General features: G+C 52.0%; 8 protein-coding genes across 8 annotated transcripts; 4 read left to right on the top strand and 4 right to left on the bottom strand.

Annotated features, from left to right (window-relative positions):
- Nucleotides 1-180: 180 nt before the first annotated feature.
- Nucleotides 181-1391, top strand: BDW47DRAFT_104173 (NAD(P)-dependent alcohol dehydrogenase). The gene has a single exon (XM_024812266.1). The coding sequence runs from the start codon at nt 248-250 to the stop codon at nt 1244-1246; it is 999 nt and encodes a 332-aa protein (XP_024673060.1). The 5' UTR covers nt 181-247; the 3' UTR covers nt 1247-1391.
- An 835-nt stretch (nt 1392-2226) lies between these two features.
- Nucleotides 2227-3673, bottom strand: BDW47DRAFT_104172 (uncharacterized protein). The gene is made up of 2 exons (XM_024812265.1): nt 3494-3673; nt 2227-3437 (listed from the first exon to the last, which is right to left on the bottom strand). The coding sequence occupies exons 1-2, from the start codon at nt 3664-3666 to the stop codon at nt 2453-2455; spliced, it is 1158 nt and encodes a 385-aa protein (XP_024673059.1). The 5' UTR covers nt 3667-3673; the 3' UTR covers nt 2227-2452.
- A 968-nt stretch (nt 3674-4641) lies between these two features.
- Nucleotides 4642-6120, top strand: BDW47DRAFT_19224 (uncharacterized protein). The gene has a single exon (XM_024818414.1). The coding sequence runs from the start codon at nt 4788-4790 to the stop codon at nt 5835-5837; it is 1050 nt and encodes a 349-aa protein (XP_024673058.1). The 5' UTR covers nt 4642-4787; the 3' UTR covers nt 5838-6120.
- A 67-nt stretch (nt 6121-6187) lies between these two features.
- On the top strand, nt 6188-7942 carry BDW47DRAFT_104169 (uncharacterized protein). The gene has a single exon (XM_024812264.1). The coding sequence runs from the start codon at nt 6410-6412 to the stop codon at nt 7862-7864; it is 1455 nt and encodes a 484-aa protein (XP_024673057.1). The 5' UTR covers nt 6188-6409; the 3' UTR covers nt 7865-7942.
- A 976-nt stretch (nt 7943-8918) lies between these two features.
- On the bottom strand, nt 8919-9899 carry BDW47DRAFT_116940 (ankyrin repeat domain-containing protein; the record flags this gene model as incomplete). Its single annotated transcript, XM_024815004.1, has 1 exon — nt 8919-9899. One exon carries the CDS (start codon nt 9897-9899, stop codon nt 8919-8921), a length of 981 nt encoding a protein of 326 aa, XP_024673056.1.
- A 466-nt stretch (nt 9900-10365) lies between these two features.
- Nucleotides 10366-12540, bottom strand: BDW47DRAFT_104168 (MFS transporter). The gene is made up of 7 exons (XM_024812263.1): nt 12313-12540; nt 12134-12248; nt 12019-12064; nt 11843-11965; nt 11324-11782; nt 10927-11244; nt 10366-10859 (listed from the first exon to the last, which is right to left on the bottom strand). Exons 1-7 carry the CDS (start codon nt 12510-12512, stop codon nt 10624-10626), a joined length of 1497 nt encoding a protein of 498 aa, XP_024673055.1. The 5' UTR covers nt 12513-12540; the 3' UTR covers nt 10366-10623.
- Nucleotides 12541-13150: 610 nt separating this feature from the next.
- Nucleotides 13151-13702, bottom strand: BDW47DRAFT_124963 (uncharacterized protein; the record flags this gene model as incomplete). The annotated part of the gene is made up of 1 exon (XM_024816328.1): nt 13151-13702. The coding sequence occupies one exon, from the start codon at nt 13700-13702 to the stop codon at nt 13151-13153; it is 552 nt and encodes a 183-aa protein (XP_024673054.1).
- A 488-nt stretch (nt 13703-14190) lies between these two features.
- On the top strand, nt 14191-15223 carry BDW47DRAFT_124962 (oxidase ustYa family protein; the record flags this gene model as incomplete). The annotated part of the gene is made up of 5 exons (XM_024816327.1): nt 14191-14410; nt 14461-14592; nt 14637-14767; nt 14828-14927; nt 14985-15223. 5 exons carry the CDS (start codon nt 14191-14193, stop codon nt 15221-15223), a joined length of 822 nt encoding a protein of 273 aa, XP_024673053.1.
- Between the last annotated feature and the right edge of the window lie 432 nt (nt 15224-15655).

Raw genomic sequence — 15655 nt, 5'->3', positions numbered from 1 at the left:
GATGCTATGATCGCGATGTGGCGACTCAAGAAACTGGTATCGCATCTCTAAATCGTGGCTGAGGTGGGCCTGCTCCACACCTATGCTATGGTGATGTCACCGTACCTCGCTTTTGAATGCATCGATGGAGGGTCGCCTAGATTATATCATCCACCATTGGGTATTTAACGTACACGGTGACCCAATTCTGTATGTGCCATCACACTCAAGCTCATCAATTGTCTTCCTCAAACATCACGAAATCATCATGGGTCACTCCTTCACAGTCTACAAAGGATCCAGCGATGGGACCATCAAAGAATCCACGACGGAGCGCGGCCCCCTCGCGAAAGACCAGGTCCTCGTCAAGTTGACGCATTCGGGCGTATGCGGCACAGACCTACACTACCAGACCGTCGACATGGTCCTGGGCCACGAAGGCGCGGGCGTCGTGGAGGAAGTCGGCCCTGAAGTTCACTCCCTAAAGAAGAACGACCGCGTCGGGTTCGGATACGTGCACTCCAGCTGCGAAAATTGCGAGCAATGTCTCTCCGGATGGGAGACGTTCTGTCCCCAGAGAGAGATGTACGGGTATGCTGACCAAGACGAGGGCTCTTTCGGCACCCACGTGGTCTGGCGCGAGGCTTTCCTCTTCCGTATCCCCGACGGGCTGTCCAGCCAGGATGCGGCGCCGCTCATGTGCGGCGGGTCGACTGTCTTTAACGCGATGCATGTCGGGGGCGTGCAGCCCACATCGCGGGTGGGTATCGTCGGCGTCGGCGGACTCGGCCACCTGGCAATCCAGTTCGCGAACAAGATGGGCTGCGAGGTGGTGGTGTTCTCTGGGACGGACCACAAGAAAGAGGAAGCGTTGAAACTGGGGGCGCATGAGTTCTACGCGACCAAGGGCGTCAAGGAGCTGGCTGTTGGCCGGCAGGTGGATCACTTGGTCGTGACGACGAGCTTCCCGCCTGATTGGAACCTTTTCCTACCCGTGTTGAAGCCTAGAGCCACGATCTTGCCGTTGACGGTCGCGCAGGGCGATTTTGCGGTTCCTCAGATGGCTGTCATTGGGCAGGGCTTGCGGGTGCAGGGCGCGATTGTTGCTTCTCGGGCAGTCCATCAGAAAATGCTCGACTTTGCTGCTTTGCATAACATTAAGCCTGTGACTATGACGTTCCCTATGACGGCCGAGGGCGCCCAGAATGCATTGAAGACGTTGGATGAGGGGAAGATGCGGTATCGGGGTGTTCTGGTCAAGAGCTAATTGCCTTGCTCTAGTACTTGTCTAATTGTATCTAATTCCGACATGGTGACATATTCCTAAACGTTTCTCCGATCTTTCTTACAGTAGCAAGTTGTTCTGAAAATTTATTTGTCAGTGTAGGAAGTAGAACACTGCGACCAGATAGAACGAGATACAAGTCCAATTTGAATAACCCAATCAAAGATAAGAATAAGACTAAAATTGGGAAGTGTCTTCTAGGATCATAAGCCGTATCAATTATGGCTTAGTTCGTGACAAGCCTCCTGGGGCCTGTCCATAGTGGTACCGCAATACAAGTTGACTCAAACGTCGAGGGAGGTCGGAATGGGCCCTAGTTCTATTATATCAGTGAGGCGTTTGAGGAGCTTGTCCGCAGCGAGCGAGTCGATGTCAACGCAAGGAGTCGGGATGGATCAACTGCTCTCACTCTGGCCGCTAGTTGTGGACACAATGCCAACGTCAGGGCGTTGCTGGAAACGGGCCGTGTCGATCCCAACATTCGCGGAATATACAACAAGGCTGCTCTTCACTTATTCCAATGTAAATGCAGTCCAAAAATGGCAAAAAATATTTGAGGAGTACCAAATTAAGTGGAATGACCAACATCAGGGGTCATCTACGTACCTAGTGCTTTGAAATTATTACTGGCTCAGTGGGCTTTTCTGAAAAGTATGATACTGGAAAGAAGTATGAATGGCGGAAATCTTTTACAATTACAGTTCTTTTTAAAAAGGAACAAACTTTTGTATCCTCATTCATGTAAACCGTAGTGTTGAGCCAAATGTTCAATCACCTGACCGCACAAGCCCTTGATCTTCTGGAAGATCTTGTTGACTTACATCGTTCCTTAGCTCTGCCAATGATATTTCTTTCTAATATCATCGTGCTGAGTTATCCCACTATTATATTCAAGAAAGCAATGTCTTATATCGTCGTATGCATAGCGATATTATATTATACCCCATCCAAGGAAGCTGCTCAACATTGTATGGTGCTTGAGTATACGGCGGCAAAACGCCACGCGGCTACATGTAGGGGAGGGAAGGAAAAATGGAAGAAGCATTGACTCATACGTCAGGTTGATCTCTGGCTCAGGAAATCAATATTGTCATAAGGGCAATAAAGTGCAGGCTGTATGAGAAACCTGACGTATTGTCAGTCACCCCAAATTCCAAACTAGTGGATAGTGCAAAAGACAACAATCAATCATCCACTCTCTGATCCCTCCCCCAATTCATCATCCGTATCAACCAGCCCCAGTCTCATCCTCTCCCTACGCTCAAAAAGCCGCTTCACACACCGCCGGGTCAGCGGCCGTCGATGGGACATAGACCAAGCCATCTGTTCCGCTAACGAATCCACCACGACACTACGCATTGCCACCTTGCCCCAGATAGGCTCCATCATAAACTCCGTTGAGATTAGCTCTCGACGCGTGGATCGTCTCACGAAAATGACACTTCTCCCGACTTTTACACCCCGCAAGGCTCGCACGAACCTCACATGAGACAGAAAGGCCTCGTCGAGCTCGAGGTGCATGAGGTTGCGGCACTGTCCCAGCAATTTCAAGGCCCGAACGACGACCTTCGGACGGTCAAAGACGGCCTCCTCGTCCCCGTCTTCGTCAACGCTCGTCATAAGCGACACCCTAGAAATCAGATCGCAGACCTCGGGCCTCAAAACAGCCATAAAGTCGATCAACAGGGCGGGCTTCTCGAATGAAAAGCAGTTCTCCGTCCAAAAAACAAATCCCGCTTCGCGATGAATCTGTCTGTTCAAGAGCAGGAATGAGAGATTCCGCCGCCGCGCACATAGGCACGACAGCGAATCAAGCGGCGGGCATGGCTCGCGGTGGCTACGTACAAGCTCCGCATAGCACAGGTCACAGAGGAAAGGATTCGTATGCGGCGGGGCCCATTGACTTCTTGCGGGCGAGACGCAGATAGACTGGCTTTCAAACTGGTAGCTCCCGCTGCGGCAGTAGGCGCAGAGGTTCTGGCGGAGGTCTTCTTCAACGAAGGGAAGGGAGGGGTAGGCTGGAGGAATGAGACCTGAGGTGAATGTTCGGGGGCCGGGAGGGCCTGGTCTGAATGGGTCGCAGTCTTTGCGGTGGGTAAGATCCCATTTGGTGGGTTGGACGAGGAGGTGGTAGTAGATCGTGGTGCGGATTTCGCTGGGGAGGGAGAAGATTCTTTTTTGTTTTTAATACATCATAACATTATGATACATACGCAGTGGGAGAGGTACCTATCAAGTAGGGCACATGCAGCCGGGTCGAATTCCACTGGAGGGGGCGGAGGTCGGTGTTTACGTCGCGCCTGCTCGACTCTTCTAGGCTTGGAACGACGGTTTAAACGGACGGTGGGATCTCTGGAAAACGGGTGAGCGATGGAGACTGGGGGGTTTACTTCGAGCGTCATGGTGGAAGATAGACTTTGTGGATCTGTTACTGTATTGTGCTACAGTATGGAGCGTATTCTTATATATATCGTTGTGGATCATTCTAGTTGTCTAAGAGTAAGTAGCCTTGTCGACTTATAGCCTGATCGGCGTGACTCATTCACCGCCACTGAGTCTATAAACGCTACTGTGGCTGTGGATGTGGACCATGAATCGTTGTCTAGACCAAAGACTAGAATAACTAAGTATATCTTTTGATCGACAAGGGTATTTAAACTATTACATTTTAATAAGAATCTAAACTAACTTTAGTCTTAGCACTTGACTACCCGTCCGTATTCAGGAAATAAGCACATGTCTCGAGAAATGTCAAATATACTTCCAGAGAAGTTTGACTGCAATCAAATGCACTAAAAGCAATACAATTGTTACAACCCAAGACCTATCAAACATGTAGCCTGGAATAAGCCGCAAACTTACATCGGAGTATGTACTACACTGCGCCAAGGTTCGCTGCAGCGGCAGCCGACCAACCAGACATGCTCTCATCTGACTACATACCACCTCAGGGACAATAAGGCTGCGCACCAGTAAAACTATAAAACCTTCTTTCTACTTCCCCAATCCTCGAAAGACACGTAAAAGTCATCCAATTCCTCGGACAAAGCAAGGCCGACATTCCATGGAAATAATGTAAGCGGAGACAAGTACAAAACCCGAGCCCCGAGCCCCGAGCCCTAAACCTCATGGGGTACTGATTTCTTTCCTAGAGGAGCGAGGATATGGCCGATCTCCACACCAGCCCAATCAAAGTGAGGCATGTATCTGGTTCTGTGGCATAACTGGTCCAGATATCCGACCCACAGCGTCGGCTTTTAACGGCGGGGGAAGCGAGGGGAAGTGACACATACCATGGTGGGATAGAAGATATCTATATATATTAGGGCGATCTGATACCTATATAATCACGCCATCTGCCCGCGGGATGAGCCATTGCTTGAGTTAAGCTTCTTGCAACCAATCATCTTTGCCTGAATCTACTGTTTATCTACCTTACCTATTAAGGTCGTTTGAGATCAGATCTACAGATCTATACAGATCTTCTACTAGTACCTACTACCTAGAGGTACCTACCTGTAAAATGACAGTCACCGCCCATGCCGATCACCAACCCGATCGCCTCCTCCTGGTCAGCGTCCCCCGCACAGCCTCCAACCTCTTCGTCAAGATCCTCGACATCGACCACCAACCCAATGTTCACACCAACCAAAAACATGGCTACTTCTACTACCCGGCCTTCCTAGCCGCGACAATGGACGGGCTCCCGGCCAGACCGATCGACACCTGGCCGGAGGCCACAAAAACCGGCATCGGCGCCGCCTTCCAGTCCTGCTTTGACACGCTCGAAGAATGCGCCACCGCCGCCACGCAGCAGTCCAAGACGATGTTCGCCAAAGAGCACGCCTTCTGGATGCTCAACCCCGCCGCATTCGACCAGACACTGCCGACCCCGAGCACAGTAGAACACCACGATGCGTTCCGCCCGCGGATTCCCGAGCGCTACGGCCCCACACAGACGTACTCGCCTGGCAACAACACCGTCATGTCGGACGAGTACCTGCGCACCTGGCGACTGGCGTTCATCATCCGGCATCCGGCGCTGGCGTGGCCGAGCTTCTACCGCGCGATGTCCCAGCTCAGTGTCTTGGGGTACCTCGACACGGACGGGGTGCGGGGGGCGTCGCGGACGAACATGACGCTGCGGTGGACGCGGGCGCTCTACGACTGGGCTGTTGTGCAGCGGCGGGAAGGCGGCGCAGGAAGCGCGGCGCCGGTTGTCATCGACGCGCACGAGGTGATCCACAGTCCAGCGGCTGTGGAGCGGTTCTGCGAGACGGCGGGGTTGGATTCGGAGGCAGTGCAGTTTGAGTGGGCCGGGGAGAAAGGCGAGTCAAAACACGCGCAGGCGGCCGAGAATGAGATGCAGGTTGCTGCGGCGAAGGTGATGCTAGGGACGTTGGATCAGTCGTCGGGGATTGTCAAGGGGAAGGCGCCTGCCACGGTGGATGTTGCTGTCGAGGCGGAGAAGTGGAGGGAGGAGTTTGGGGAGGAGGTGGCTGGATGGATTGAGCAGGCTGTGTTGGAGTCGATGCCGGATTATGAGTATCTGCGGAAGAGATGCATTCGGTGATTATTCTGTGGGTATAGGTCGCGTTGGGTGGTTTTTAACCCTCACCGGAATTGGATTGCAGCCATCCGATGCGACTCATAGGGGGAAATTATATGGGCCCCTGATAAATGGATCCGAGAATAATTGGGTCGGAGTGATTCTCTGTTAGGCAGATTCTTAAACGGTTCGAGGGGCAAAGATGACATCAGATAGGGCTGTGGGCTCCAGTTACATCCACGACACGTCAACCATGGAACGATCTTCCATCTTCAGGTCCATCAGGGATGCCTAGTGCTGTTTTAGTGCTTTGTCTTCTGTACGAATGACGGAATAAGTCAGTCAGTAAATAAGTATCGTCCCTGATCGAAAGACACAACCCTCATCCCTGATCGTCGCGTTAGTTCCCCTCTCCCAGGATCCCCCAAGGATAGGGTAAAGATCGACATTATCGCCACGGGGAGGCGCTTTGATTGCACGAGCGATGACCCACGGGGCATGCCGATCCCGAATCACAATCATAATATTAATTGCCATCCCTCCCCCAGTCTAACTCCTCCTCTCCGACGTCTCCGTTGGTTGTGCCGCATCTCGTCATGAGCAGCAGCACCGCCTTTCGCCCAGCGCGCCGGACACCACGCCAGCGCCGAGTCTCCGGATTCGGCCTGCTGCTCAGTCTGCTCATCGTCTATTTAATATACCGAAATGTGGGCGACAGCGACGACGCCACGCATCAGATCGTCCTGCGGAACGAAAACCAACATGTCTTCCCCCCTGCATACGCGCCACCCACCGCAACCGCAACCACCCCCCCAAACACCAACACCAACACCAACACCAGAGCCCACTACTACAATGCCAAAAAGCCACAACAACCCTCTTGCTCCTCACTCCCCGCCATGGACGACATCCTAGTCGTGCTTAAAACAGGCGTCACCGAAGCCCGCGACAAAGTCCCCGTCCACCTCGAAACCACCCTCCGCTGCATCCCCCACTACGTCATCTTCAGCGACACCGACGAACACATCGGGGAAGCCCAAACATACGACGTCCTGCGCGACATGCCCCTCGCTCTCCGGGAAACCCTCCCCGAATTCGACCTCTACAACCGGGTACGCGCCACGGGGCGCGGCGGCCTAACAGACACAGACCTCACGCAGGATGTGAACAGCAACTTCGGGAAACAGAACAACCCGGGTTGGAAACTCGACAAGTGGAAGTTCCTCCCGATGGTGAACCGCACACGGGCCGCCATGCCCCACGCCAAATGGTATGTCTTCATGGAAGCGGACACCTACCCGGTGTGGGCGAACCTGGTCACCTGGCTGGCGCAGTTCGACCCCCAGCGGCCGTACTACCTGGGCAACCAGATGCAGATCGGCGACGTGCTGTTCGGGCACGGCGGGTCGGGGTTCGTGCTGTCGCAGGCGGCGCTGGCCGCAGCCGATGACCTGTGGCAGTCGAATGTGGCGCGGTGGGACGAGTTCACGGCGGGACAGTGGGCAGGCGACTGCGTGCTGGGCCAGCTGCTGAATGAAGCGGGGGTGAGTCTGCTCTGGGCGTGGCCGCATCTGCAGCGGGAGCCGCCCGGGGAATTTGACTACTTCAATGAGGGGTACGGCAAGAAGCCGTGGTGTTATGCGCCTGTGGCGTTCCACCACCTGACGCCGGAGGAGGTGCGCGAGCTAGCGGAGTTCGAGCAGCGCTGGCGCGCGGCGGGGAACTCGCGCTTGCTATACGCGGATGTATTCCAGAATTTGGTGAAGGGGAAGATGAGCGGGATCCGCCAGGACTGGGACTCACATGGGGAGGCAGGGCCGGAAGATGCGCCCGTTGAGGAGGCGATCAGTATGGTGGAGTGTCGGTCGTTGTGCGTGAGCGACGCCAAGTGCGTGCAGTATGTGTTTGCAGAGGGGCGGTGTTGGACGTCGCCGATGCCGAAGTTGGGGTCCCCGCGTGAGGGATTCACGTCGGGATGGTTGTCAGATCGGGTGGGTGCTGTTGCTGATTTGGAACGGTCTTGTCGGCGGGCGTCTTGGGTCTTGGATTAGTGTATGTTATTGGTTTGGAGTTTGTATATATTTATTTCATTAGATCTCGTTAAGGTATACTTCAAATGTTGTACATCATGTAGTGAGCTATTCAATAGAGTAAATACAATGGTGACACCGTGATTCATGTTTAATATAGTCAATTTGCATATAACATGTGGAGTATAGTAGCAGTAGTGATATATGACGTCCTAAATCCTAAAGTTTAGTAGAAAGTGCAACTGGGAGAACAAAGAAGAGAACAAGGAAGGGAATGCAAAAGGGAACAAAGAAGCCAATACAGAAGGGAACAAAGAAGCGTATAAAGAAAAGCACAAAGAAGTTCATAACAAAGAAGATGAAAAAGATAATGCGGATAAAGAAAATGAAGAAGAAAATAACAACATTCATGGAATACTGAATCCCTACACTCCATAATTGACGCCCGGCAGAGCCGCGGGCCTGGGAGGGCTTCGAACCTCTCGGGGGGTGCAAATGCGGGGATGGACCCCTGTATTGTGGAATAAATCCGCGGAGAGTCAGGAGGTTTTAGACGACGCAGATACCGAAAGGCCCGGTCTCGGCCGCGAGGGCGCGATGGTCGGAGACTATGCCCATAAAGATCGAATAATATAAGTGTGATGATCAGTTGTAGAGGATTGAGGGTGTTAGATATATGGGTTCTAGAGAACTCTTAAAGGGAGAGGGACAAATTAATTGTAGGTTGACTGATAGAGGAGAGCAGCATATCTGATCAATGAACTGCGTTTATTATTACTTATTGACATACTATGATCAATCAATGTAGTTTACCTTTACTGTGTCTATACGAAGGAAGATGTTTGTATGGAATGATCTAATATAAAAAGAGACTCCATAAAATTTGTTGACTTGTACTTGCATAACGATCTTCATCCACCATAATGCATGTTTTCACAATAATATCTTACATCTCATATCTACGATATATAAGCAAATCAGTCTATATAATGCACAGCAAACCCCCAACCAATCTAGCGTAACTCCCTAACCCAAGTCCCTCTATGCAGTAGTAGTACACTTTCAAGTCAAACCACTATCTGTCATGAAAATAGCTGGAGCCACACGTGCACGTCGCAGTAATCCTCGCATTGATAGCCCCAGGTGTGTCAAAGGTGTGTTCGGCTCGACTGAGTCTTCTCAGAGCCTCTTGCTGCTCTGCCTGCGCCTCCCGTGCCCGTTGTCTGTCCCTCTCTTCCTGCTCCCTTCTCTCCTTGTTCCGTTTCAAGTAGTCTTTCGCGTGTAGCCCTCTAGCATCCCGAATGTCATCCCTTGCCCCTGCAACAGTAAGGGCGTCAATAATTGCCTCATAGCCCAAACGAGCCGCCTCTGTCAGAGGCGACCCCTCCTCCATGTTCATCTGCGGAAGAACAAGGTCAGGCTTCGCCCCTTTCATCAGCAACATGCGAACAATCGTGCCATAGCCATTACGGACAGCGAGTTGCAGCGGAGTCCCATGAAATTGATGACTGTAAAAGTCCACCGTGCGCAGCCACACCAGCAGCGCCTGGGATACCGAGATGCGTCCCCCAACAATAGCACCAGGGAGGTTCGCGCGGCAGAGTTCTCTAATGAGGGTACTGGCGCGTGTGCGCGACTCCCTGTGTACGTTGCTGAGGAGATGCCGTATCACAAGTGGGTGGCTATTTGTCGCCGCGGCGGAGACGGCCTCCTCAATGAAGTAAGTCGGGCAGCCCTTTTCGGAGGTTCGTAGTTTGTCGAGGATCGCCTCTGTGATTTCCAATTGCCCGTTCAATGCGGCGTATGCAAGAAGGCAGCGGTGCGGAGTGCCAGGTTTCACGGCGGGGTCGAACCCCATCATGATCAGGAGGCTCACAATCTCGTGGGCGCCGCGGTGGACGGCGCGGACTAGAGGGCCGTAGTTAGCATGTTCATAGACCTGGTAGCGACGGCGGGACTGGTACTGTGATCTGGTGCAAGTTATGAGGCCGGGGTCGTATGCAAACCACACATTTTCAGTGCGCAGTTTACGGCGCTCAAAAAGGCGGAATCGCATCTCACTGTGAATGTAGTTTCTCAGCTCATCTATATGGTCGCCGTCGGCTAGATGCACGAGTGCACTGCCCTTACCTTCCATGATATTCTTACGATATAGCATGGGCTTGATAGTAGCAGATGCGGTAGAGTTAGTTTGTGCTAGACTGCTGATGGTACTGGCAGGGAGGTAGGAGGTGATTTGAAGAAAGAGCTCGGGGGGCAACGAAAACAGTGAAGGCATTTTCGGTGGTGGATGTGTACTATAGAATCGTATTATAAGATTTGGGGTTGGGCGAACAGATATTTACGAGAGGTATCATTCCAGGGTTGCAGGGGATATTTGTAGGAGAAATGGGGGATCACGCTCGTCAACGGTAGTTGAGGGGATATATATACCCACTTTGTATTGAATAACAAAGAAGTAGTCAATGGCAAACATGTATTCTTTGTATAGATCTATAAATAATGCCATTGGCTAGTGGATCTGCAGGGACTATATTACATGAGACGCAGCGAGCCATAAAACCATATCGCTCTGCCGTGTGGCGTCAGTATATCTGTTTGAACGCCCGATATCATGATATCTCCTCGACGGTATACAAGATCGTTTCGAGTCCGAGTTTCCCCGCACTAAGCTAAACCGAGACCCACTCGGGGAATAGACCCACTCACCAATCACATGAGTCCGGTATCGGCTTGTAGCCGACCCTGGTCAACGCGTTGTCTGACATGAAAACCGAAACTCAATAATTATACCGATAGGTAGGCGCCATGTCGCCGGCGTCCTCCTCTATCTCTGCTGCAACTCCAGAGTCGACGGCCATGTTATCGCGCCGATGGTTATCCCACATCACGGCACCCAAATATACGATGGCCATGGCAGCCGAAAAGGCCAAGAAGGACACGCTGATGATGTACCCGTTGCGGTACAGCGGGGCGTCCTGCTCCAGAAACGAGTACGTCGAGATGATGCCGCCGACTGAACAGATTAGCATTTCAACAATAAGAACGACATAACGAGAGGGCTCGATGAAGGGCAAACATACTATTTCCAAACCCAATCTGCCAGGCCGTCCCCACACTCCTCCGCCGATGACCCCCCAGGTTCATCGCGAACCAGCACACCAGCACCGGCATCGCACTGTAGCAGCCACTGGTGACCAAGAACAGCGCACCATACTGTACCATGTGCTTTGCCGGGTCGGTAACATTCAGCAGGACGGCATAGCCGATCATGGCGATGACCATGGGGACCAGCGCGAATGCGAACCGATGGCGTAGTCGGTCCGACAGGAACGCCATGCACATGGAGAAGCCGAACGCGGCGGCCCAGGGTGGAATGGAGTATAATTGCGTTTTGACAGCTGTATCGTATTAGCCATTGTATGGTACGTACCAGCGACGAAGCGGAAATGGGGGGGCAGAAAAAAGGGTACGACGTACGGTCATAACCATAAGACTTGATAATCGTCGGCGCAAAGTACGCATACCCATACGCCGTAACAACCTGCCCGAAATACATCCACCCGCCGATAAAGATCTTATAATCCTTGAACACAGCGAGCACATCGCGCACGCCGAGCGACTTGTGAGCCGCAGCCTCGCCCGTATCAGCGGCGAGTTTGGCGCGCACAAAATCGCGCTCCTCTTCCGTCAACCACTTCGCGTCTTCGGGGAAGTCACACACGACGAAAAAGGCGATAATGCCGACAACGCAGGTCATCAGCCCTTCGATGATGAACACCCAGCGCCAGCCGCCGTAGCCGCGGATACCGTCCATCTGCCCGAGGCCGTACGCGAGAATGCCGCCGAAGGCGCCGGCTAGGGTGGTGGAGCTGAAGAAGAAGCTGAAGCGCTTTTGCGCTTCGCTGCGTTTGTACCACATGCCCATAAGGTAGAAGCCTATCTTATATCAATTACTGTATCGCGGATTGTATGGAGCGATGGACTCGGTTGACGTACACCCAGGGAAGAGACCCGTTTCGAACACACCGAGGAAAAAGCGCGTGGTCATGAGACCGCCCCAGTTGGAGACGAGGCCCTGGCAGATCATCACGACGCCGAAGGCGAACATGCACAGTGACACTGTCGTAGCTTTAGCGATATCCAAGCAAGGTGATGAAGAGAATGGAGCGTACGCCAGATGTGCGGCTTGAGCTTCTTCATCAGCACGTTCGATGGGATCTGAATGAGGTACATCGTTAGTAAAGCCGAGCTAATAATCATTGAACTTGAACAAGCATAGATAAATACCTCGAAGATAATATACGGCACGAAGAAAATCGTCAACGCCGCATTGTACTTCGTACCCGTCTCGATGTCGAGGTCCTCCTTCAACCCTAGGATAGCCGCATTGCTAATATTCACCCTGCAAAAGTCAATACCACTCGGTACATACTGTAATCAATGCGCAAAGCGAAGTTGGCACCCACCGATCCAAAAAAGCAAATAGATACATCACACACAGCGCAGGCACCACATGCCAGTCGATCTTGGCCATGAGCTTGCGCTCATCGATGGCAGACTGTGCCGTAAGGGATGGCGAAGTCGACTGTTCGGCATCCTTCTCACCGAACTGCGCATCGGCGTCCGGTCCCGAATCGACCTTGGTTTCTTTTAAGAAACCCATCATTGGCAGAAACGGCGACAGCAACAGCAATGGGGAGAGAAATGTTGGAGAAAAGAAGAAACTGGGGAAAGGGTTTCAGGGACTAAGAAGGTGGGTAAAGGGCAACCTCGGGGGCCGCCGCGATCGGCGTGACTCCGACACGGGCGGAGAAACCAAGACCTGCTGGTTAGATGGAGTGGTGGAGCCGACCCCGAATCTAGCGCTCGTTTGGGGGAGAGATGCCGATCAAGCCTGATTGGGCAGTTGATGAGCATCCGCTCTTGATAGTGTTGTATCTGGTGGCGGGGAATGCAGGTGCATTGTATTGGCGAATCGGGCGAATCAAATGTGGTCTATTGTGATCCTTGCATGATCATGTAATCTGAGATAGCCAACACTGCACTTATTAGGATGGTGCTTCTTTACAGTTTACCAATTGATTATGTTTAGATGCGTGGCGTGGCCAAGGCGGTTAATGTTGTCGTCCATTCTCACTAAGTGTCAACTAGGGCAAGTAGCTCCCGTGATCGGAGCCGAATCCTGCACACGTTAATTTTGTTACTATTTTCTACCGATATGACCTGTCAGAAATAGCTTCCATTACACATCAATGATAACCGCGTCACACTCTACTACTACTAACCCAGTCTCCTCATCAACGATCACTGTCGATGCTTGGACTCTCCGTCTCTCTTGCGATACGACCCATACGACGAGTACTGCTCATAGCGTCCGTAGTTGCCGTAATTGCCGTAGTTGCCAAAATCCGTGGGATCATCTTTGGGTGGCTCGGCTGTCGGAATCGGAGCAGAGCTGGAAGGAGAGGTGGGCTCGATGGGCGTGGGTTCGGGAGCCCAAGGCGAGGGCATAGCACTGGTTAATAGTGGAGCACCCGACGGAATAAACAACGGCGAGGAAAGAGGCCTCGACATAGAGGGGGGGCTCGACGAGGCATGATAGCTCGGCAAAGGACGAGAGCTAGGCCAGGGAATAGCCATTGAGGATACAGACGGTACGGCTCCATCCATCCGTACGAGCCCTTGAGACGGGCCGATGGAGGGCTGGGCTCCGTAGCTGTAGTTGGATTGCCTGTCACTAATGTACTGGATCTTGACAATGGCTTTGTTGGAAATATGTGGTTTGCTTGGCCCATGGGGAAGGGCATGAGCGGACAGAAGACTGCCAAGGGTGAGGATGGAGGATGTAAAATGCATTTTAAACCGACAGCGAATCGACGTGTGTGTGGATATACCGAAGAATGTCTACGGAGATGGGCTCATACTTACGTTATATCTACTTTTAAAGGGAATTCAATGTCGAGACGATTCCCCAGTGTTTCAGGACGGTGAGGCTGTTCCAAGTTCCGTCCTGTTGGACAGGGCGGATAGGAGCAGCGTTGTGATATTTAGCTAGCTGTCCATGGTTGCGGAATATAGATTCATCGACTTTCAGTAAATGAATAAATGCCCATATAGTAGACATGCATCTCAGCAAAATGTCGCTATCAGTCCGCCTCACACTGCAACAGCTGTCCCACAGCCTCCCGAGTTACATCCGACGTATCTCGCGCCTGTTGTCTGCCGTCGTCGACGGAACGTCACAAGCTAGAGTATGCGCGACTTACATACAAGTCACTCAGAAAGCTAGTGACTCAATCATATTTCAGCAAGAAGCTCTTCAATTCAGACGTTCCCAACCCAGAATGCATCATCCTATCCCCACCCACGAGTCCGGCGAGCGACTCCTCGCCGAAGCTACATCCCGGAAAAAGCATTCCAAACAGTATGTCATAGCCTGTCCAACTACTACGTTGATTGTCCTTTTCATCGTAGTCACCGCATCCACATACGTGCTAGGATATTTCACAGGCCAACACGTTCAAGACTCGAACTCACTCTGCGCGCTCCGCACATCCAAATACTGTATGTCCATCAATCCACCAACCGCCGACCCTACTAACAATCCAGGATAGCCCCACTGGTCAAAACCATCGGCATCAAATACTATGACCAGACCTTCAATGGCTCGTTCCTAAAAGAGAACATCTTCCGCCAGGAGGCCAGTCCTGCCGTCGACGCAGCGTGGGACTCCATAGGAGTGAATTGTGTGTACAGTCCAAGTGTATCAGAAGTAGCTAATTCTTCTTAGACCGCGGAATCCGCATATCCGTCCAAAAAGCCTTCAAATCCGGCCTCTCCAAAGACCACGTTCAGATCAGTCCCAGCCACGGCGGTGGGTTTCCCGCGCACGTCGAGGGCCTGCACCATCTTCACTGTCTGGTATCATTTCCATCCTCTATAGTCAGATGAGGAATATATGTTAAGTATTCGCGCCTGCAGAACCTTCTCCGCCAAGCACTCTACTACAACTACGAGTACTACCGTGCACGCGGCGACGGCTCTTTCAAGAACGAGGGGTATATTGTGCGCAAGCATATCTGTGCGTTTCCTCTTCCCTACGAGACACCCTATGTAGTAGTGATGCTAATATGGATAGCGCACTGTCTCGACATCCTCCGCCAACAGCTCATGTGCACAGTCGACTTTGGAATCTTCGGGCAGATCTGGGTGTATCCTGACCACCCGGAGCCGTTTGTCGACTTCAACTCGGTGCATGTGTGTCGCAATTTTGAGGCTGTGCGCGAGTGGGCGGAGAGGAATCAGTTGCCGGAGAAGGTGTCGGGCGAGTTTCTGATACGACCTGCAAAGGAAAGTGTATATGATGAGATCCCTTGAGTTGGTGGTGGCGTTGGGGATATGACTTTATTGATATAATATCGTCATTTGCGTTGGTAGAGCAGACATGTAGTCATTCAATATATGAGTCCGATATTGCTGTAGTAATCGGTGAGGTGGCTGGTCCTGTCCTGGAAATTCAATGTGAGTACCCATTTTCAGGCACTAATGTCTTGATATCCACACCAAGCCGGCCGGGCGTGCACCGGATACACAATCATTCGACGACGTGGTAGACACTACCTAATAGGTTGACCTTCTTGGACCTTCCACCATTCATCCATTATAGGTATGACACTCTAACCAGACAAGTGACACCAGCTGTTTCATACAGGACACACCAGTCACACAAGCAAATAAAACACTAGAAAATAAAATAACGACTAATATCACTACCTAATGCCATTGGACAGGACGTTATCAGAAAGCCTG

The sequence above is a fragment of the Aspergillus candidus genome (genome assembly GCF_002847045.1).
Source record: "Aspergillus candidus strain CBS 102.13 unplaced genomic scaffold BDW47scaffold_16, whole genome shotgun sequence".
In the NCBI taxonomy this organism is placed as follows: Eukaryota; Fungi; Ascomycota; class Eurotiomycetes; order Eurotiales; family Aspergillaceae; genus Aspergillus; species Aspergillus candidus.
The sequence above is the reverse complement of the archived record's forward strand: the minus strand, read 5'-3'. Positions and strand labels throughout refer to the sequence as shown.

Excerpts from the sequence above, each read along its gene's own strand:
- BDW47DRAFT_104173 (XM_024812266.1), top strand. The coding sequence starts at position 248 with ATGGGTCACTCCTTCACAGTCTACAAAGGATCCAGCGATGGGACCATC.
- BDW47DRAFT_104172 (XM_024812265.1), bottom strand. The coding sequence starts at position 3,666 with ATGACGCTCGAAGTAAACCCCCCAGTCTCCATCGCTCACCCGTTTTCC. Across the intron at positions 3,438-3,493 it reads GCATGTGCCCTACTTGATAG|AATCTTCTCCCTCCCCAGCG; the intron begins GTACCTCTCCCA and ends AAAACAAAAAAG.
- BDW47DRAFT_19224 (XM_024818414.1), top strand. The coding sequence starts at position 4,788 with ATGACAGTCACCGCCCATGCCGATCACCAACCCGATCGCCTCCTCCTG.
- BDW47DRAFT_104169 (XM_024812264.1), top strand. The coding sequence starts at position 6,410 with ATGAGCAGCAGCACCGCCTTTCGCCCAGCGCGCCGGACACCACGCCAG.
- BDW47DRAFT_104168 (XM_024812263.1), bottom strand. The coding sequence starts at position 12,512 with ATGATGGGTTTCTTAAAAGAAACCAAGGTCGATTCGGGACCGGACGCC. Across the intron at positions 12,065-12,133 it reads TGCCGTATATTATCTTCGAG|ATCCCATCGAACGTGCTGAT; the intron begins GTATTTATCTAT and ends TACCTCATTCAG. Across the intron at positions 11,783-11,842 it reads AACGGGTCTCTTCCCTGGGT|GCTTCTACCTTATGGGCATG; the intron begins GTACGTCAACCG and ends GATATAAGATAG.